Below are 23,331 nucleotides of genomic sequence, written 5' to 3' on the forward strand. Positions count from 1 at the left end.
GATTAGGTAAACACCTAAAGTGTCTCCCTTGGTTAAAATGATGGAGTTAGTAGAAGTGTAGCCCACTTCAGCACTGACTGGTTCTTTAGACAGCTGCATGTACCTTATTAACTACTGGAATGCACGCAGTGTAATGCAGTGTTTTCACACGTCCCAATCCTCATTCCACTTCTGCTCTCATGCCTTCCTATACTGGCTCAGTATCCAATATGAAACGATTCTTTTGGTTTAAGTTTGAGAGATATTTAAGTAAAACTGCCATTCTACATGTTATTTCCACAGTCCAGTAATTTATTTTAAATTTGAGTAATTTCAAATTCCACAAACAAAACTGAAGAACAGCAATATTTTGTTTGAATTCTTTCTTCTGTACACTCAGTGATCTAAAACACCACAATATCCAACATACACAAACCTCAGGGAAGGGTTAGTAAATACACACAGATTGGAATCATGGTGCTCTTTGTTCCTGAATGGAATGGTCCCACAAAAAAAGCACAGGATACAGCACAACATAAGGGCACCTGTTACATATGAAGTGAGCAAAAACACACTAGCATTTTCTATATGTGTAATGAGGAAACCTGCATAGGTTAGAGGGCCTTTTACGCTCATTTAAAAGTCAGGCAAGTTGTCTGTGATGCATTTTTCAAACAATTTGGAGAGCACTGCAATCCAGTGTAGGATATGCTGATTAGTGTTGTCTTTGTTGGCATTGACAGTCTTGCATGGTCACATACCAATATGTCTGCTTTAGCTTTTCTTTGAATAAAAGAGATTTAAATGCATTTAGACAATACATACTGTAAGCTGTTTACATACACTAAATTTAAGAGATTCAATATTAGAGTTTTTTTTTTTCTTTAAACACTACAGAGTGCAAATCAGGTTCTTCACAACAGATTGAATATTAAGCACTTCTTCAAAGAATGAGAGGGAAGAAAAAAAGCCCAAGTGAATAAAACACTGAAACTATTCCCCTTTGAAAATAAATTCTAAAATGATGCGGAATGTGAAATAAGCTTTTAACATAGGTGATCCAAGTTTACAGTTAGAAACAAAAAGTAGTCCTTCATGAAATAAAGGTTACAAGAACATGTGCCTGTTTTCCCCCGTTATAAACTGAGAAGCGGGTAGAGACGATGTTTCGGTATGAAAATAGGCGACTACAGGATCAGCTTTCCGTCTCACATGCTGTACCCAAAGCCAGGCTGTGGCTGCCCATAGGGTGGTGCAGTATAACCATAACCAAAAGGTGCCTGGGGAGGGACTGCAACACTGGGTCCTGCTGTCAGCATCAACTGGGGCTGACCTACAGAAGAAAACAGAAAGGAGCAGGGGTGGGGGGCAAGGAGGTGGGAGAAACTGTTAGCATCGTAGGATGATCACACCCCAGTCTCCCTACTCTAGCAACATAATTCATTCTACTTTGAATGAATTTTGTGGGGGCACTTCTGACTGTCTCAATTTCACCATGACAGTCACCCTGAGAAGGGTCCTGCCTAAACAGCCAACAAAAACCGTGCAGGGCCGAGGGCCAGAACTGTAACAGTGATTATGTTACTTCATACATCATTTAAAGCAATAAGCACATGCATGCTCGACATGCTTAGGCAAGACATCTAGCAATAAGCCTATCACCATATGGTGTTTGCACATTTTATTTGGTGACAATATAATTAGCACAGGAAAACAATTTTTTAACAGATATATTTTTAACACAACTGAACTTTTAAAGTTAGATTTAAATTCCTGATTTGGACACGTCTAAATGGTAACAAAACCAGATGCATTTCTAGCAAAGTATCCAGTACTAAAAAAAAAAAAAAGAAGTCAAAGACAAGACATATTCAAATATGCATTAGGTGTGAAATACATTAGAGGATAACAACCTCTTTCAAATACTAAGTTAACACTCTTATGAAGTTTGAATAGTTACTGACACATACAGGAAACGACCTGTTGAGAACCTGGCTTACTTAGAGGGAGAATACACCTAACACTTCTCCCCACCCCCTGCAAAAGAGGTACTACTCCTAATCTCCCACTATGTAGTAAACCTAGGGCGAGATTTCTCCCACAAGTGACCTCATGTCTCTCCTTTTCGTGAATAACAACCAAAACCGTCTTCAGTGAGTGAACTCTTCAGGTACTAGCAGTTTATTAAAAAAACACTTCTAACCTTGATACTGGCATCTACCTTGAAATTTCAACCGCATTTTTTAACAACATAAGCATTTTATTTTTTCATTAAGCTGCTTAGTTTCTTAGTATCACAATGGAATGATGAGAAAACAAGAACAACAAAGAAAAACCCCATGAGTCTGCAAATCTCTGACAAACAGCAGAGGCTTCAAGGCGATTGAGGGGGAGGGAAGGAGAGGCTTGAAAGAAGTGCCAAAGCAGTTCCAACATCCCGCCTCTCCTTAGCCAGCCGGGCAGGTGGGACGGCGAGAAGCTGGCACCGTCACGGCTGTCCTTGGCTCAACCCCATTTTCAACGGCCTACAAGGACTGTGCATTTAAATACCCTGGAGATACGCCAGATTCAGTAGATGCCCCCCAATTACTACATCCACCCTGTTTCTGTTTCTACTTTGTTTCCTACATCAAATATGTCAAACATCTTGCTCCCATCTCTAAGAATCTACTTTATGTTCTCCAACTTTATCAAAACTACCCTGTCCTCTAAATTCCCAAAGTCCTTATCTATAGTAAAAAGGAGATAATGGCATAAGAGATTTGTATACTATCATTTCCTTTAGCAGGTTGAGATACATCAGCCATAATTTTATACCCTCCCCCCAACACCACCTGGTTAGAGTGCTGTAAACTATACCCTTCAAATTCGCTCTCAAATCAATCTGTTCACCATGAGTGAAATGGAAAGAGGAAGTATTTCAGAAAGGCACATGTAAGAAGAAATTAAATTGCCTTAAATATTCACTGAGAGTCTGAAGATCCTACCTCTCTGGAAAGTTCTCAAATGGAAACGCTATCCAGTTCTCTGTCCTAGTCAGAATTTAAAGAGATGTACTATTTCTGTAAAGCACACTTAAGATGACCTTGGCATGTTCTCTCACCTTTTGTACTTCTGAAAATTGAGCTCACCAACACGTCTTTCTCAGTAATTCATGAATAAGCAATCAGTGACCAGGCATTAGGTAAATTAGGTTATGATCTCAACTGACTGTTTTTTGAAATTACCTTTGCATTTAAGATTATCTTAATGAGTAAAGCAACAGAAAAAAAAAATCATTTTAGTGAATAATGTCAATGTCCGCTTTAAGACTGTTTTCAGAAAAAAATAATAGACTTATTCCTTAACTCAGTGAGCCTTTTGCACTTTAGAGCTTACTACATTTCTATTTTGAGATAGAATCCCCACAGAATGAACTGTTTGTCTACTATATTTCTGTGAGGTTAAAGAGAGAAAGAGATTACCATAAACAATAGGTTGAGTCTCTGTAGCTTGTTCTTCTTCTTTTCTCAGTGATTCTGAAGCATCTAATTTATCCACCTGGAGAAAAACAGGTAATGGTAATTAGCACCTCAAAAGTATTATAAACCTAGTTTATGGCAGAAAGTGGAAAAGCCTTAGTATGTTAAATTTTGTCAAAATAAAACAGACTAGAGTAGAAAGAACATTCTCAGGCCCCCTCAAATTCAATGGCAATGTTCATACTTCAGTCAAGGTGATTTTTAGCACTGTCATTATAAACCCTCAGGAAGGAGGGATTTATAAATGCCATAAAAGCTCACGCCAGGCTAAAACTGGGCATGCTAGGATGCAGCCAGCCTGAGGGAGGGAGATAACGAGAAGGAACCACTTTCTCAAATGAGTTTTAAACCCTATCAAAGATAATAATAATGAACTCATGACCTGGCAAGACTTCCCTCCCCAAAGGAAATGGTATTCAAAAAAGTGAAATGAGTCTAGTGACTGGATAAGCACTTGTGCAGAATGAGCTATCTTTTGCCAACTGTGCACAGCTTCTGTCAATATTGATTACGTGCAGACTGAAGTTTAAGATTCAAGTGGCTCCATATTCAATCTTTTTATATAAAGACAGGCTGCATGTGTTGATGCTCTATTTTCTAAGAAGGAACTAGGAATGCCTGATTTTCCCCCAACTTCTTTGAGGGAGACATTTTTTGCTTTTAATTAAGCCAAAGAAGCAAATGGCTACTATATGCTAGCCACTCTAAGTAAAACTGGATAGTATCAGACAGAAATAATACTGTAGGGGAGTCCAAATATATTAGTGGAAGAAAGAGCTGGAATACATAGATCCTTCCACTAACTCGTTGTGTGACCTTGGCAAACCATTGTACTGACCCTCAAATTTCCTTGTCTGTATAGTGAGTCAGCTGAATGAGATAATCTACAGAGTTCCTTCTAGGATTAACAGGATTTGAATCTGGAATTCTGTGAAGGACTGGGAGAATGACATTAGGACACTGGGGATTAGGGAAGCTCCGCCGTACCACTTCCATTTACCTTTTAAACTGTACTGTATTTGTCTCTTAGGCTGTATTTAAAAGTCGTATAGTTGGTCTATCATTATACTTGAAGTAAAACTAAACTTCAAATCTCAATGTTATCTAGAGTGGCTTTCAAAGTCCTAAGTGCGCTGAGATGGGGAGGCAGAGTGTAGGAAAGAACTTTTTTACGAATGTTCACTGCATGTTCTTCAAAAAAGCCAATAGTGAAAAATCACTCACAAAAAAAGACATGCAGACTTCAGTGAAAAGGCTATTATAGACTGGGTCCCAAAAAGGTTAAGGCAGCACCTAGTCTCTATTTGAAATTATTTAAAATAGTGTTTCAATCCTCACATAAGCCATTAAGGTTAGGACAGTATTTTATACATATTTTAACTGTTTCTATGAAATACCATAAATGTGGGTCTAATCCATCCTAATTTGTCACGGAGCAAAATGTGACAAAAGTAAGCTGAGGTAGACTCTAGACACCTTCAGATAAAATGTGGTTTTTCTACCCTAGGAAGATGGGTTAGTTTGCTTTTGTATACCATTTTTCTATTTTATAACCTAAGTGCTCGTGTGTTACAAATTACCCCAATATCAAATTAAAGACTACTATGCAGTATAAGTACCATGAGAAACACCCACTGTTTGGCACCCAAACTTAAAACAAAAATTACTGCAGCTTTATAATTTAAAGCACAGTTTGTGCCATCAAGGGCGGTCAGATGGGGTTTTGTTAACCTAAATAATTATACAAAACTATAAGTATAGCTAAAGAGGTTATACAAAAAAAATATGGATGAGTGTATGTTAATAACTTCTAAGAAGAAAAATCAAACCACAACGAAAAACCACCACTGCATAATACATCTCTAGACTTTCAAGGAAAGGAATCTAAAGTGAACACGTGTTTAAAAGTTAATGTCTGAGTCAGATGTTGAAGACTGAAGTCCTGTTACAGAAGTACATTAAAGACTTAGAAGAGCTAGCAATGTCACAATGCCCAGGCACAGACACAGGCAGGTTGGGCATAGGGACGAAACAAAAAGTAACAACTTTGAAGGAGGGGTATCGAGCTAAGCAAAAAAATTTTTGATTTTTCTATGTAATGGGACAGCCTCTGGCACAGCAACATCCAATTATTGTTTCCACTGACCCCATTTAGACTGCTCAAAAAAGAAAAGCAGAGAAGGCTTTTATGAACACAAGCTTTTGTTAAGAGCTGTAACAAAAGTTTCTGATCCTTGGATTAAAAAAGAAAAATTACAGGTAAGCATGTCACTGAGTTCAGTTCCATCTGTACTACTGAAAATTCACTATAATGTAAAAGGCTTTTCCACAAAGACTGCAATATGCTGCAGAGGAAAAGTTAACATGCAGTCAGTTACTTTGGTGTATGTGTGCATGAAAAAAAGGCAAAAGTACTGAAGCAAGAAGTGAGATCTGAAGATGACTGTTGCTATACAGGCTCTCAAGAAACACACACAGCCCACAGCAATGCTTTAAGAGTTTCAAAAGTAGTATGATGTAATTGCAATGACTGTTGTACATGCTTGATTTACAACAATGCATAACACTGCAGTTCAATTACCTATTTTTCACACACACGCTTTCTAACTGCCTTGCTTACTAGCTGCTGAAGGGCCTCACACACAATGCATTTTACTCAGGTTTGCCCTAAGTTCCAATGGTGACTTCAGTTTGGTTCAACATAATTCCAAGGCACTGTCCCCCCTCCAAATTCTTTTAAATTGTTTCAACTGTCCTTTACCTTCCCACCCTTTTCTCACCACAATTTGATACCAGACGTAAGTTTGTTAAGTTTGTTTCATTTATACTGGGATGGAGACAAGCCAATGAAGGGAGCAGTGACCAAAAGGTACCTAAATTTGACCTTGGACAAGCCAACGGACGGATAAGAGCAAATTTGTAGCTTCAGAGATGTACCTTATTACAGAAAGTATAAGTTAATATTGTTTCATTATATACAGAAATAATCCATGTTGCTTAGCAACAATTACAGCAAGCTACTCTGATGGTTTTAAAAGTTTTGATTCCTCTTGAAAATGGACTAGCACCATAAGAACTGGACACCTGGAGAAACATGAGGAAAGTCTCTTCGGAAGCAGCTAGTATCTCTCGTATCTACTTTCAGCAAAAAATTAGTAAGAATCAAGAGATCAGAAACTGGATCACAGTCCTTCAATACCAAAAAAACCCCAAAAAGCCTTTTAGGGCATGTATATACATATATAAATTCAGCAACTGTCAGGCACGCTTACAAAATAAAACCAGAGGCTGTTTAATTTTACTTAGAGTATTGAGAAAATCCTATTATGGTCCAGATACCCTGACAGGGAAGAGAAATTTCCTGAAACTTTGGAATTAATATGGAAACTCAACATGCTCAGTTTTTAATAATATATTTAAGAGAGACTGTGAACCAACTACTGATTAGCCTCCTGCCCTTCCTAAAGCCTATTAGCCGATTAGTAGCAAACATCTACTAATGTCCTAGAGCTCTATTATAGTTATGTTTCAAGGGACTTGCAGAGGCTTTAGTGAAAATTTATCGGGGGGAAAAAGCAGCAGCAGCAGTGTAGAAAAGGAAGGAAAAAAAATCATGCAAATTCCTTAGACTTAGTCCTCCAGACTTAAAGATGGAAAAGAATCAACTTTCACCTTTTCCTTTATTGCATCAACCTGCAAAGGAATTCAGAAGGTGCAGCTTAGAAAAAAATCAAATTCCATATTGAGCATAAAAAGGTAGAATCAGCAACAAAGGTTTAGGGGAGAAACATCTAACCACTAAAAAAGGTATGAGGAAAGTGAAAATAAAGGGCATACTGGAAGCAAAACTTAGAATTTTTTTTTGTTTTTAACTTCAGAGCTTATCGCAGAAGAGTTTATGCTAGAGTCAGTGTGAAAGAAAGCAGCTTAATCACTAGTAAAATTTACAGCACTTCGGTTAACAGCAGCTTAGAGCCAGGTCTCACAAGTTGGCATTACGCATAAGAAAAGAAGCTATTCTCATCTATGGCTAAGACACAAGGCGAATGTTTTTCCTCTTACACTGGACTTTAAGCAGTTTATACACAGAAAATGTTAATTCTTAAAAAATTATAACTAACACATGATATCTAATTAGATGGTAGCCCAAGGAAATATTCAGTCATACTGGGGGTTGTTAGTAGTGCTTTTCCCCCCACTTTAACTCAGGCATGCTGAAGAGATCAGATATGAAACTCTGATTTTAATAATCATGTTTTGCTTTGACAAAATGGATTCTTTAGGGTCATTTAAATATGTTCTATAGTATGAAAGCTAGTAACTGTTGAGGACAGGGGTAAGTAAAAAACATCTTAACATCAAAAATGAACATTAAGATGAATAAGTGAAGTTTATAAAATGATTATACCCCCAGCTTGTTTAATGCACTTTTACGAAATGTGTCATTAATTGTTAACCTCCTACAATATTTTTAAATAAGGGGTTAAACTATCAAAATATTGAGAAGATTAGTAACAGGGTATTAAGAATATAGGTGTAGCTTCCCTAGGGGAAACAGACATACATATTAAAGTCAAGAACCAACCAAACAGAAGGGAATCTACACTACTAAGTTATGGTCATCTGAGTTACAAGAATTGATTTGAGGAAGACATTATTTTGACAAAAAGGTTTCTATCAAACATTAAAAAAAAAAAAAAAACCCATACAACATGGACATAATACTATTCGCCCCTCAGAAATACATTCTGAGGTATTCTGAGGGTAAACACTCTGACGTTATGTTTGAGTTCCCTTTCCATTCAATGTCATTTGTCAGATGTTAAAAATTACTGGAGGATAGGAATATTTTATGATCAACTGAATTACTTCTACTAGAGAAAAAAACATTTGAAAACAAAGTCTGTACATGGAATTTTACATATCCTCAAGATAATTAGTTCTCAGAGGTGCCATTACCTTTGTCAGGTATTCCTTCATGACCTGGATGAAATAGGGCATGGCAAAATCCATGATATTGTGCCTCCATGCAGTTTCCAGGACAACATCTGGCCTTAAAAGATCATAACAAGTAAAGAGACAAGCTCCAAAGCACTCTCTTTTTTCTTCCTGCAAAAACCACTGTAGGAGTTCTTCAGCCAACTCAGTATCTTTAGATTCAGAGGCATACTGCATTGCATCCTATTTAAAGGAAAGAATGAAGGTCAAACATTAAATTCAAATACACTGAACTGGTAAACTAAGTAATAGAATGGGGAAAAAGCCTCCCAGTTATATCATTTAAATTAAGGATTTCCTGAAAGAAAAGGAAAAGACAGGGTAAAGCATTTTTTTTTTTTTTTAAACAGAGAGACGTCTGACATAAACATAAGACAGCCTCCAGAATCAAGAAATCGACTTAATTCTCATCTCCTCAAGCAGGAGCTTAAAGGCAGTTCTCATACTTGCAAAAACTAATACTTTTATAGACCATAACCACTTATAATATACCATTCCAGGGTTAACACAGATCATCTGGTATTTGGCTTAAGAGCCCCCCCCCACCAACTTTATTCACCTTGTACAGGCTATCTTTCTTGCACAGCTCCACACTCTGTTTCCAGCGATTGTTGCCTTTGAAGAGATAAGCAGCAATTCTTCTGAACTCAATGAGTTCATGTTTTTCCAAACGCTGAGCAAGCGAGATATTGTCAAAGTTGTCATAAGCATCTATCGACGTTCGCAGAGCCTTCAAAGATAAAACAAAGCCATTCAAATGCCAAACCAGTATTTCATTTTAGCTTAACTTTGATGTCCCACCATCCTTGATCAATGAGCCATTACTGTATATGACTGACTGTATGTAATATGATCAATACCTTACGTGATATGTATGTATAATATGACTTGATCAATGAGCCATTATTGGAATACGACAGCCTAGATTCAAGAATCAAACCACAAAGTTGTAATATGAACAAGTATCAACATTCCTCAATCTAACTGTTTAACAATAAAGTCCTTCAAGGCACTATAAAATTTCTAAAGGTACAATTTTTTTTTCCAAAGTTTTCAGTATCAAGGACTAACTTGAATCGTTATGAAATTGGAAGGATTTGTAATTTGGAGGGTAAGGTTTTATGCTCTAGGTAAACTCCTGATACAACTCAGCATGATATTCAGTCATAGAGATCAGCATGGGATCTGAGACTGAAAAAAACCCATGTTGACAGTAAGAGAAAGACAAAGGCAACTAGCTTAACCTTAACTTTAATTTTGTTTTTGCAAAATCCTTCACAAGGGAAAGTTTACTAAAAGACAGGTACTAATACGCTCTTGGGCAAGAAAAAGAGTGACTAAAAGAGTTAATACTGTGTAAGTTTTATGGACTAGTTTAAGAGCTCAAAAACTTTTTCAACTCAATCTACAGTCTAGATGTTTAGGTATTTTTCTAAAGCATTAACTTGGACAAGATCTAAGCAGAATTCTGCAAACTTGGCATTTAATTAGGAGACACCAGATTTACCCATCCTGAAAAGTTCACTAAATTTAGATCCGCGGCACTCAAGTACCTGCTATTTACAGTCCTAAGGGATGATGGGCTTTTTTTTTTTTTTACTGCAGAACATACCAACTTTACAACTCAATGATAACCCGAGTTTTGAGAATACATGAAAGAACCAAAAAGCTTTACCTGATAATCTTCTTCTGTAATAAAGAGGTTGTTCAGTGATTCATTCACAGATTTGTTGTTGTGGTTCTGGACTGAACGCAAATACGGTTTCACCAGTGGTAGCTGTTTAACCTTTAAAATAAGAGTTTGTTACAAAGGTCGTACACTGTTAAAGTTCCATGGACAAAAGTTATCCAAGAACATCTTACCTCCTTGCTATGAAGTTTTGAGGTTTTAAAAAGTATTACCTTGCTGAAATAATTGACTGCACGAGTATGATCCAGCCGTGGAGATAGCACCATCAGCAAATCGTTTAACAACAGGGGCTTGAATTCTAAGTAGAACTGTATTGCTCTGTAGTACAGTTCCACATTGGCAACCTGAAACAGCAAAAATCCATACGTGAGGTAGAGTCACTTCCTAGTGAGCTTTCTCTCTCTGAAGACTTGCTCTTCTGCAGAAGGCACACACCTTGGTGATGATGTCTTTGAACTGTCCTTCCTTCCACGCATCCGTCGGATGATTCATCATGGTGATTATGGCATTATCATATTCTTCGTACTTGTCATACAAAAACACCAATTCTGCCCAAAGATGAGCTTGTTCTGCAGCTCTTAGCACCTGCATAAGAAAGATTTAACTGCTTTAGATAGACAGGGGTCTCTAATTCTAATTAATAGCAAAAAAAACCCTTTCTTTTAATTAAATTAAAGTATTCGTTTTAGCTACAAAGTTGCCTTAAAATTAAAGGTTGGTTACCTTAGGAATATTCACTCTGGACCAGAACAGCTCCAGGTGCTCCCTCATTTTCTGTGGCTTAAACTTAGAATACAGAATAGCTAATTCGGTGAACATCCCCATATGAGCTCGCTCAAGTCCCAGTGCCGCTTCCAACATGGTTATCAGCTCTTCAAAATATCCACGATCCTAAGTAAGAGAAAAATGCAATTAAAGACAAGAATACCTGTGGCGAAAGATCTCAGTTAATACAAAAGACTCAGTTCATTACCTGATAGTAGTTGATAAGTTCCTCCAATTCATCTGCATGTACTACAATATGAAGCCCACACATCTGAGCGAGACGGAACTCTTTCCCATCTACACAGGCAAAGCAGACCTACAATTTAAAAAATTGCAATTATGTGAACTCAAGTGTAAACATGGCTGGTTAATTCAATTAATCAGTTTAAAGAACATTCCTAAATAGCATCTTAATTCTTCACTCAAACTGTTTAGATTACCTCTTTCCATGTTCGAGTACTGTTAGCTTTCCTAGCTCCATCAACAGCTGCCTGATATTCACCCAGGTGAACCAGAGTAGATGCCAAGCGTCCAAAATTGGAAACATTATTGTACAACAACTTAGCAGCATCATACATTTTTTCATCATAACAGCGGTCACCAACCTGAAAAAAAAAACAAAAACCATTTTCAGTAAGCCTAAATTCCATCTTCTTTCCAAAGTTACAACTCAATTTAATACTAAGAAACAATATTTTTCCTTAGCAACTTTCAGTTGCCACTTGTTGATCCTACTAAGCTAATGAAGTTGCTCAACTATGTTTACACTCCTAAAAAAAAAATCGGAACAGGAAACCCACTTGCTGGATATGAGCGTTATTTGGCCCATTGATGAACTCTTCTAACTCTGCAAGGCGGTTTGTTTTAGCCAGTGCAAATATCAATTCTGTCTCCACATAGGATTCACGAGCCTTCTTACGGGCCATCTGCAAGTACTTCACCAGTTCTTCCCAGTTTCCTAGGTATAGAAAAACAAATAAGTAAATCCAAACACGAACATACCAACATTTATCTTTTCACTGAAGCAAATGAGAATTGCTATTAATTTCCCTTTCAAAGAGACAGTATAGAGAATAACAAATATAAACAGTGAAAGGCATCAAAATAGTGAAACTTCTATTATGCCTCTGTATTATTACTGACCAAATGAATAGCGGAATCCCCTTTTTCCTTAAAGTTATCGGATTAGAGATAGATGAGAATTTTGAGACTTCAAAACAGAAAATTAAACTTCCCCATGGAGCTTTTAAATTCACAAAACACAGACTCTCTTTATCTGAACTAAGACGGAGGGCAAACAGCCATGCAGTCTCTAACTCCTACTTAATACAGAACAGACATATAACTTAATGCTTAGCTTAGGTATATTTTCTGAGGTGGCAAACACATAAAAGTGAGAAGTCATACCACTAGTATTGGCAGCCTGAACAACTTCCATGTAGGATGAAGGATCATCTGCTTTGATGTAAGAATCAATGGCTTCTTTCACCATTCCTTTCTGTAGCTGGGCTTTTGCGAGCTGACTCCAGACTGCAGGTTCATTGCAGCGTTCAGCAAATTCATATGCCCGATCTAAGTTTCCAATATGTTCGATCAAGACCTAGGCAACCAATTTTTAATCAGAGTTACAGTACAATGAATCTTACCACACAGCAATTACATTTAAACGGTTAGGATTTTATTGCTCTTCTGATGCCACAGCAATAAATTATGCCCATTCACACAGGACAATACATACATTGAATCAAGAGAAGGTATTACATTTAGTAAATCAACTCAGGTAATCTGTAGATTTACCTGCACTGCTGAAGTATTGACGTCAAATTTCCGAAAAATGGCAAATGCTTCTTCAAACAGCTCATTGCTGATGGCGATATTGGCAATATCTGGGGCATCGTAATTATCCAGGCGGTTAATATATTCCATAACACGGGTACGGTCAGCCTTGATTGCAGTGAGGATGAGGAGGTTTTGCAGATTCCTTTAAGAAAGAAAGATTTGAATGCAATGTTTGAAAAACTCATTAGTCAAAGAAAAAACACTGCAGCTAAAGAGTATTTCGCCTCAGGAGGTAGGGTGACAAGAGGGTATTAGAAAAGTGAGAATTTAGACAACATTCTCTAATCTTTGTCTCTGTTCCTTCTCCAAACTGACAGGCTATAATTAAAGACTAACTCTAAAGAGCCGAGACCCCTCTTCACAGGATACCTGTGTTCACTGAATACAGAGTTATCAAGGACAATTTTCTCCAGCAGTTCAATGAGTTCATTAGGAAGGTCTGCAGTCATAAAAGCCTTGACAGTTACTGACACTTCTTCAGGGTCCTGAGTCTCAGACAAGGCTGTCTGTACAACCTGCAGAGGATATACAGGGAATAAGTACTGAGAGTCAAGGTGGTTTTGACGATATTATCTAATAAGAATAAGCTGGCCTCAGTAGAAAATGAAATAGGCAGAGAAGGAGGAACGAGATAAAATACCTTTAAATTTACCACCCAAAGGTCTTTTTACATAAATCCACATATACCTGTAACACGTATACTTCTGTTCTCTTGAAAAAAAAAAATCACCCTAATTACATAATTTCTATCTTTTCCCTGATTAAAATATTATCCATAATAACCACTCCTCATTATCACTTTAATGGTTACATACAATTCAACCATACAGATGTGGCATTATATACTCAGTAATTCCTCTATTTCTGGCTATTTGCATAGTTCCCAGATGCACCAATGAACATTTTTTCTAGGAAGCTTTGTATTAACTTGGGAATTTTCCTTAGAAATACTTCCTAAGAATGACAAATTAATATTCTTCAATTTATTCTCTTCTATATTTATACTTCTACCAACAATTTAAGAACCATTATTAACAACCTTCAATTTTTAAGGTTTTAAAAAATGTTTTCAATTTTTATATAGATATAAACCCGCATCTCCTTTGCAGGTCTATGCTTACTCTATTGAGATTTATTTAACATGTACCCACTAGGTCATTTGTATTTTCTCACCAATTCTTATCCTTTGCTGATTTACCACTGTCTTGAATGTTTCTAATCAACTGACTCACTTCTCAAGTATTAATAAATAGCAGTTCTTATTCATTTTATTAAATGTTTAATTTACTGTTATCCTTTTAACTGTGATGAATTGAGGAAGTCTTATATAATTAAATTCTCTCTTTCGGGATGTATTTTCTTGGAGAGGATATATTTCACTTTTGTTAACATTTATGATATATATACATTTTAGTACAATTTTTATTTTCTTTTACTTTTTACTGCCATCTCTCATGGTTAAATATGGTCCATTTGAGTACATTTGGTATATGATGAGGCAAAAGGTTTTATTCATAGTTAAAAAGATGAGCCTTAAACACACTTGCCAATTTTACCTGATCAATGAGGGGTCTCCTGTAAGGATTGCTTTCCAGCAGCACACTACCCCACAGTTCTGGATCCTTTCGCCGTACCAGATAGCGGGAAAGACTTTTGAAGAGGGAATTCTCATTGCAAACCTAAATGAGATATTAAAGATTAATTTCATGGTAAAAGATAAAACCTTTTTATAGACTGACTTTACTTTTAAAAGGTTATTTCCTATCATTATACCCTGTTTATTTTTTATAGCAAAAAAAAAATCCATTACTTTTACATGTATCTTTAATAGGTCACAACCATATTTTTCTTATTAAAATTCAATCAACAGAAAAAACATACTTATTAATTTTTGGAGGCTTTGAAAAAGCACCCTGATGTGGGATCTATATTTGGACTTCATATTCTACTCTACCGGACTATCTATTCATGCACCAGGATGCCAAGTTTTCATTATAGAGGCTCTGTAATGTGCTTTAATAACTGGCAGGGCTAGTATACCTTCATAGCTTTCTTTTCAGTGTTTTACGAGCTATTCTTATGTGTTTATTTTCCCATGTGTATATGCATACATATATTCATATATGAATGTGTATGTACATAGATGCATTATTTCCTAGCTCTGACGACTGAAAGACCCTAGAAGGAAATATACCTAGAGCCTAGATCTGGGTTTCTAGTGGTACTCCCCACTAAAAGGGATCAAAGTTCCCCAGAAAAATGAATGATTCAGGGCTGGGGAGGGTATAAACTGAGCATGGTATAACTTGTTGGGCCAGGAAACAAAGAAGTGCTCCAAGAGCAATGGGACCATGACACAAAGCCATGAGAGGCAGGCTGATGGGGTTTTTGTCAGTCAAAACTGGAGTAATTTGAAAATCAAAACAATGGATGGTAACCCACAGAACTCATGAGTGCATGAACATATGCTTACTGATAAATGTGGAGGAAAATGGTTATTTTGCAACCAACACATTAAGACTGGTTGAATAAGAATCAACAGATTCAAAACTGGGGGGCAGGGGAGCCATACATACACACACACGCACGCAAACACACACACACAGTAGGATACTCGCATTGTCTTAAATGTCTCTTCACGAACTACTTAATATCTGCAAGGGGAACTATATCTGCAAGGGGAAATATATTTAGGCAATAGGAGAAATTGACAACTTGATAAAAAGTGACCCCGAAAATGATAGACAAAAGGACATTAGGTGCTTCTGCATGTTATAGCATGAGAAAAACAAAACATCACTTAAGTAATAAATTCTGGATGGAAACGTACAATCTAAATCTAATCAGGAGGAACAATAAGAGAAACTCAAAGCGAAGAACATTCTATTTTTTTTAAAAAGACTTTTCATTTATAAGAAATATACAGAACAGGTGAATCCACAGAGACGGAAGGCAGTTTGGAGGTTGTCAGGGGCTGGAAGGAGGCAGGGAATGTGGAGCAACTGCTTAATGAGTACTGGATTTCCTCATGTGGTGATGAAAACTTGGAACTAGAGAGAGGTGTAGTGATTACACAACATTGTAAATGTACTAACTGCCACTGAATTGTTCGCTTTCAAATGGTTAATGTAATGTGAATTTTACCTCAATAAAAAGTTACAAATAGAGAAAAAGACTATTTTTACAATTATGTCTGTCAATAAAAGACAAAGAAAGTGTGAAGAATTGTTTCAGATTAAAAGAGACAAGATAGATACGACAACTACATGCAATATGTAATCCTAGACTGGAGGGAAAAAATTTCTTTTAAAGGACATTATTGGGTCAATTGACAAAACTGGAATAAAACAGACTGTAAAAAGTATTCTACTTGTGTCAGACTGACTGAGGTTGCCATCTACAATGTGGTTATGAAAGAGAATATCCTTATTCTTAATAAATACACAATGAAGATGTATAAGGCCATGAGGTATGCAATTTATTCTCACATGGTTAAAAATTTAGATGTGTCTATACGTACATACATATATAAACATATACATATATGTGCTTGTGTACATATGAGTGTATGAGAACATAAGTGATAAAACTAGTGGGGTTAAATGTTAATGGGTGAATATAAGCTTAATCAACTACTTTGGCCAGTTTAAGTTCATAATTATCAGCAAAGTTTTTAAAAAAAGAATGTATCTTTTGAAGATGCTCCATATTACCTAAAACCACTCTGAAACCCTCAAAATTCACTAATCCAACATTATATAACAGGTTTTTAAAAAATGCAGTCTTGGGACTTCCGTGGTGGCACAGTTGTTAAGAGTCTACCTGCCAATGCAGGAGACACGGGTTCGATCCGGGAAGATCCCACATGCTGCGGAGCAACTAAGCCTGTGTGCCGCAACTACTGAGCCTGTGCTCTAGAGCCCGCGAGCCACAACTACTGAAGCCTCTGCGCCTAGAGGCCATGTTCCGCAACGAGAAGCCACCACAACGAGAAGCCCACGCACCACAACGAAGAGCAGCACTGCTCGCCACAACTAGAGAAAGCCCGCGTGCAGCAACGAAGACCCAACACAGCCAAAAATAAATAAATAAACTTATTTTGGAAAAAAAAAATGCAGTCTTCTCTGTACACGTTCAGCTAGCAGTACTCACATTAATAAGTTCCAGATCACACTGGCCACGTTCATAAGCAACACAGGCTAGATGTGGATCTCTCTTCTCACAATACTTTCCAACAACACGACTGTCATAATAAGGATTTTCCCGAAGAAATCGCTCTGGGTTGTTATTACTGTCTATGTAGATTTTGGCTAAAGCATTGTGAGTAGCAGGCTCTTCACAGCCCTCATGAATTCTAGCCTCCAGCCAAGGCAGAAGCAGTTTCAATCTAGTAAAAAAATTAAAAAAAGGAAAAGAAACACACAAAAAAAACCCACATATACACATATTATATTATAAATAGCACATTCTTGACACACTATGTAAGTACCTTACGGTCTATAATGTACTTTCCCATATACTATTTTGAATTCTCAACACGCCTACTACAAAGTGTGAAACTAAGACTTGGAGATGGTTAAATGATTTGCCCAAGATTACACAGAAGGTATATATAAGACTGTCTTTCATACTCTCCCAGATCTATCTGCTACATTATCTAGACAGGATATAGAAAAAAAAAGATTATAGGTTCATAGATTGTTCTTAAAACTGGACAAAATGGCTGGACTTTGGATAAGTTTTGTTTAGGAGTAGAATAGAGATGTGGTATGAAAAAATAGGCCTGATTATCTGAAGTTCCTTTTAATTTTAACGCAAGTAACATACAACATTACCTAAAGCCAAAAGAAATAGTACCCTAAATATATACTGGGAACAAAATCTGGTAGCTTTAGAAGCTCTAGCTTTAATACCTCTAGCAGTCATACAATCACTCCACCAAGGGCCATGGTTTTGCTAAGTTATAGCTTATATTTCAATGGTCCAGATGACCAACACTCTTTTACCATGGTTTAAATAACAAAATTGTTACAACCTATAATCACTTTAGTCTCAAACTTTAAAAAAATCAGTATTATATTCTACATCTCCATTGTCCTTAACGGGAGAATTTCTCAAACATTTTCTGAATGTTTGAAACATTCAGATATAAATTCTATGAATACCATTAACAGAACACCTGTACCACCTCAGGTTAAAATTAAACCCCATTCTTGATCATCTTTTCATAGCTAGAGTAACCTCCTACTATTATACCAACCCACTAACCTCATTTACTACGTCAGCACTTTCTGAACACAAAATGTCCCGGCTAAAAAAAGACTTCACAGTATAAGTATTAGAAGCACTCACACTATGTTCTCCTTTACTGGAAATTCGTAATTCATATTATCATATCAAGGTTCAACTTAAAAATGAGTTTAACCCAGAGTTACACAGGGAACTCTTTTCTTTTGTCATGCTTGAGAAGAATTTATCAGAGAAGAATTAGTTATTAAATATGGTGGTATCATACCTAACCAAAAGGAGGCTTTTTACATAGTTTACATTAAAATAGTTTACATTGACTCTGTGTATAAACATGCAAAGAAGGTGATCAACTAGATTAACAGATATTCTATATGACAGCTGTAATAGTTAAGAAAACTTTTTTTTTTTTTTCAGAAATAGAGCAAGCTACAGCTAACTTATCACTTCTAAATTAGGTATCTCCAAGGAATTAAGGTCCCTGAGTTACTGAGTAGCTTTTAGGCAACTGACAGGTTATACTTCTATTCATTACCAAGCTAAAAGAGACTAATAATTTATCTTTAGTTATGAAGATTAAAACAGTACTACACCTGTTTCTTTTTTCAACCTCAGCAACAAGCTCATCAGTAGAGAATTGACCTCTTACAACAAGAATCAAGTTTTTAATGACATCTTCAGAGCAATCAACATCAAGTAATCCTCCAATAACCACAGGAAGTCGACTTGGATTCACCTATGGTTTAAAAAAAAAAAAGAAGAAGAAGAAGAATGTCATTACGTTACTAATAAGCAAAACCAAAAGGAGTTTTAAAAAATAAAACTCATTTTCCTCTTCAAGCTCAGTTTCAAAATTCAGTAATAAACTGAGTCTAAATTTACAACTAGACAAAGAAATTTAGCAGGAAGTCTGCCTTGGTTAATTAATTACTTCAGCATTGCTCCAAAGGACAAATAAGTTCAAAGAAACTAAAGTCACAGAATGACTGTGAAAACATTATCTGGTAAAAAGGCCTCCATCATAGCAAAACTGCCTTTCTGTTTCTGGAGTTAGAACGTAAAGTTTCTAATATCTTTATTTAAGATGGTTTTAATACTATGCTTTGCAGCCTATGGCCTCCATACGGATACCGCAGGGGCTATCAAATAAGTAGGGTGTAGGCCACTCAATTTTTTCAACTACAGCAGTTCTGTTTTGTTCTACCTACTTGGAATGCACGTAAAATTTTAATCAAAGAAAGGATTCTTGTGGGAAAAAAAAAAGTTGAAAGCCATTGTAGCAGACCACTCTTACTGGACACAGAGTTTCAAAAGGATGAAGATTTCCAGTGTGAGAAGCAAAATCCAGAAGATTATATTTTAAAGTTATCTAAGTATTACTTACCTTCTGTACATATATCTCTATATACTTTTGAAGATTATTTCTATATAAATAGAGCACCAAATCATGGACAAAGTCAAATCGATCACACACAATGATAAGTGGTAACTGATCTGTTAGCTTTGCTTCCTGGAAAAAAAAAAAAAAAAAGAAACCTTAATTTTCTTCTTCTGTGAGTTTATCAGTGTAAAATATGAGAATCTGTTCTACACTTGTGGGAGAGGCTCACATAAACTTGGCTGTTCTTAGAAGTGCCCAACCCAGTTTCCATAAATTTTTATGAAGTAATACCTAGAGTCACAGCAAAATACCAGGTCCTTCCCACATATAATCCTTTACAAAAAAAGTAACAAGACTTGTGAGCCATCAGTGGCACTCAGGATATAAAATCATCACACTGGGACTTTCATTAATAGTAACAATTGAATTTGTAGTTGATTTAAGAGGTATAGTCACACTGTCAAAATTAGGCATATTGGCTCACATTTGTTTCAAACTGATGACTTGTTTTTTACCCCTCCCCATTCCAATCTATATGACTGTCTTCTAACACTGTTATAATGAAGCCTACAAGGAGCAGCATGATAGTTATGGCCATGAATTTAAATATACCACATGTTGCTATAAAAAAAAAAGGTTTAGAAGATAAAAAACATTTAAAGCATCTTTAAAATTGCCAACTGCTTTTACCATTACAAATACCAAGCTATAATCCTACTTACAGATTGACATAGATGTTATAGACAGGTAGGTAACACCTGTACTGGGCATTTACCTGATACATGTCCTGTTACATTCCACAGACATTAGGTACAGCACAAAAAACAACAGTTTCCATCAGGAATTCATTTATACACAGTGAAACATTCCTCAGTAAATGATTCCTCTATGGACTGTCTACTGAAGAAGAAGAACTAAGCAGGACAGGACTTTCCTCAATGACAGCCACAAAAAACGTTATTTGCAAGGTTAGAATAAATCCTAAGTCTAGCACTTATAAGTCACCCAATTATAAACAATTATAATTAGTCTATGAAGTGTTCAGAGAACACTAAACTACATCTGGAGTCATAAGAAATCCTGAATTAAAAAAAAAACAAAATGGCTGTAAATCTGAAGTGGAAGTCCAGCTGCAGATTTTTCCCATCAAGGAAAGTCTAAAGCAAGTATTATTTAGCACCATGGAAACTCTGTACTAAGAGCTGCTATAATCATTTCTAAAGAGAATGTTTGATCTACCTATGCAAAAGATTTTAGCAGGCCAAGTTTTTCCTACTAAACAAACATCAACACACTAATCTTCTTTATTTTGTTTAATATACATATAAAATATTACCTTCTGCATTTCACCACTTGGGGATAAAACATACTTGGCAAGTAATCTAAGATTACTTAGGTATTCTAGTCTCACGCGTGGGTGGTTTAAGATTTCTGCTGCAAAAGACAACTATTTGTATTCACAAAGAAAATTTAAATTTGAAAAAAGCAGACAAAAACTGGGATACTTTCTTGATTACCTAAATTTGCATATGATTTCACATATGAAAATAATGCTATTAATATTTTAAATTTTTATTTAAAGGTTACCCTTTAGGTATTATGATTAGAGATTTTAGGATCAAAATTGCAATTATATAAACATATTCAGGTTTTCTTAAACATAAAGTTTGGAGATACAGCAGAGAACAAAGTAAGCATTCCCCAAAGAGACTTACATTCTACTGGGAAGAGACAGTGCTAAGTGTTATAAAGAAAAAGAGAACAAGACAAGGGGGAAGTGAGGATGGAACAGGAATAGACTTTATTTTAGACAAGGGTAAGCTGAGACGTCCTTTCTCGTGACATTTGACTGGAAGTCTGAAAGAAGGTAAGGGAGCAGGTCATGAAGGTCTGAGAGGAAAGTGGGAAAGGGCACAAGCAAAGGCCCTGGGGCAGGAGAGGGTTTGGGGAGTTCCAGGAATAGCAAGCAGGCCAGTGAGGTTGAAACAAAACCTGGAAAATAAGATCAAAGGTAGCAAGAGGCATGGGTCTAAAGAACAGTTTTACATTTTCTATGGAAGGCTACTGACACCATTTCATCCTTACAGGCCTCTTTAAAGGAGAATTCATATGCTATCATATTCTATCTATCTCTGCATTCCTGGTGGCTAGCATGTAATTGGCACTTGTCTAATGTTCAAGATTAGATTCAGAGAAGTATTTTTCTTATTATCACAGTTTGCATACAACATCAGTTATAATACAGCTAGTAACACCAAAATGAAGTTTAATAACGGTGATGATGAAATGCAGCATGCCGCTACAAACTACAGATCAATAAGGAAAGTGAGTAAATGGTTTAGTATGTTCATTCTCATTACTGGGGTGAAAGGCTGAATATCCAATAGTAGCATATTAGCACTGAGCTCCCATCTCAGATTATTTAATGATAAGAGACTAGGTTTTTTCCTCTAAGTCAGGCTGGTATTAAAATTCCTTCAAGGAGTCAGGAATAACTTAAAACCAAAAAGAAACAAAACTTGCCTGATAGAAAGGCTGACAATACCTTATTTTCAAGGCCCACCAACACAGCTTATTAACCACGGTTATCACTTGAACACCTATGGCATACAAGGTACTTGATAAACACAGCTGATGGTTGAAGAAACCAAGGCTGAGGCACCTTAGTTAACTGGCCTGAGGTTAACAGCTTTATAGAAAGAAAAGGAATTTGAACCAGGTCTGACTTTTCAAAAGCCCCTAATTCACATCCACTCTCCTCTATGAGACTTGCATCCAATTCACAAGTGTGGAGGGGGGTTCCTCATCTAATTAGATCTCATGGGCTAAGCAATGTAAGGCTGCCACACCCTAGTTTCCAGAGGGTTGTTTATGAAGCTCAAGATCATCATAATTAGGTGAAAATAGTTAATTTAGTCCTGCTTTACATATATATAACTCAAATATTATAACCCAATGCTCAAGAAATTACAATTGAAGCATAAAAGCTGAGAGCTTAATGAAAACAAAAAGAAATCAGTGTGAGGGCTTCCCTGGTGGCGCAGTGGTTGAGAGTCCGCCTGCCGATGCAGGGGACACGGGTTCGTGCCCCGATCCCGGAAGATCCCACATGCCGCGGAGCGGCTGGGCCCGCGAGCCATGGCCGCGGAGCCTGTGTGACCGGAGCCTGTGCTCCGCAACGGGAGAGGCCACAGCAGTGAGAGGCCCGCGTACAGCAAAAAAAAAAAAAAAAAAAAAAAGAAATCAGTGTGGATCTGGTAGTATTTTTTAAAAAAGGAAACAGTACTGTTACTCAAAGGAGGAAGTGGACTGGTGTTATGGGTATACTAGTCAAGCACAGAGTATCAAATCTTTCTCATCTGGACGTTTTTTTATGACACCAGGAAGTCACGGGTTCAAACATATACTAGCCAGGCTCCTCAGAATATTCATGATGGCCAAGACATTATAAAGCTATACTTTTGGGAAATGTTTATATCTTTTCATCTAAAACATAGGGCAACTTCAGCACTTTAACTACATCATTACACTAAAACACCTAAGGGTTTCGCTATTTAATCTAGGTATTAAGTTCTTCAGAAGAAGAATCAGCTAAAACAACTACAGATTATCTAAAAATGATCAGTGTAGGAGTAAGAAAAGCCTGATCTTTCCTACTAAACTGCACAATGAACATTTTGGTTTTAGTTTCAATCTAAAATTCTTCCAGAAGAAAAAAATACTTAAGAACTTTATATACAATCTCTGGAATCATTTAATATATTTTTAATATAAATGTAAAGTATGTAAATATGTATTTTGGGGGGATCTGAATGTTCTGTAGTTTTCCTAATTTTTATAAACGACTGCCAATTTTAAAGTCTTACCTTCCTCACAAAGTAATTAGTAGGTATGAGAATAAAGCCAAAGTT

At 36.5% G+C, this 23,331-nt stretch overlaps 1 protein-coding gene across 2 annotated transcripts in view; it reads right to left on the bottom strand.

The window, feature by feature from the left end:
* Positions 1-270: 270 nt before the first annotated feature.
* The window catches only part of CLTC (clathrin heavy chain), a 62,031-nt gene continuing 38,970 nt past the window's right edge, over positions 271-23,331 (bottom strand). Inside the window, exons 15-33 of one of the 2 annotated variants that reach the window (XM_060082471.1) lie at positions 19,424-19,549; positions 18,633-18,775; positions 16,945-17,179; positions 14,349-14,471; positions 13,162-13,307; positions 12,751-12,934; positions 12,361-12,553; positions 11,754-11,911; positions 11,394-11,558; positions 11,162-11,269; positions 10,912-11,079; positions 10,624-10,773; positions 10,401-10,532; positions 10,174-10,284; positions 9,058-9,228; positions 8,460-8,681; positions 7,173-7,193; positions 3,444-3,519; positions 271-1,312 (exon numbers count right to left, since the gene is read on the bottom strand). In XM_060082471.1, the coding sequence (XP_059938454.1) occupies positions 1,188-1,312; positions 3,444-3,519; positions 7,173-7,193; positions 8,460-8,681; positions 9,058-9,228; positions 10,174-10,284; positions 10,401-10,532; positions 10,624-10,773; positions 10,912-11,079; positions 11,162-11,269; positions 11,394-11,558; positions 11,754-11,911; positions 12,361-12,553; positions 12,751-12,934; positions 13,162-13,307; positions 14,349-14,471; positions 16,945-17,179; positions 18,633-18,775; positions 19,424-19,549 (2,757 nt within the window). In that variant the 3' untranslated portion in view covers positions 271-1,187. The remainder of the gene's footprint in view (positions 1,313-3,443; positions 3,520-7,172; positions 7,194-8,459; positions 8,682-9,057; positions 9,229-10,173; positions 10,285-10,400; positions 10,533-10,623; positions 10,774-10,911; positions 11,080-11,161; positions 11,270-11,393; positions 11,559-11,753; positions 11,912-12,360; positions 12,554-12,750; positions 12,935-13,161; positions 13,308-14,348; positions 14,472-16,944; positions 17,180-18,632; positions 18,776-19,423; positions 19,550-23,331) is intronic. The other variant, XM_060082472.1, reaches the window with a different exon arrangement.

The sequence above is a fragment of the Mesoplodon densirostris genome, chromosome 18, assembly GCF_025265405.1.
Source record: "Mesoplodon densirostris isolate mMesDen1 chromosome 18, mMesDen1 primary haplotype, whole genome shotgun sequence".
NCBI lineage: Eukaryota > Metazoa > Chordata > Mammalia > Artiodactyla > Ziphiidae > Mesoplodon > Mesoplodon densirostris.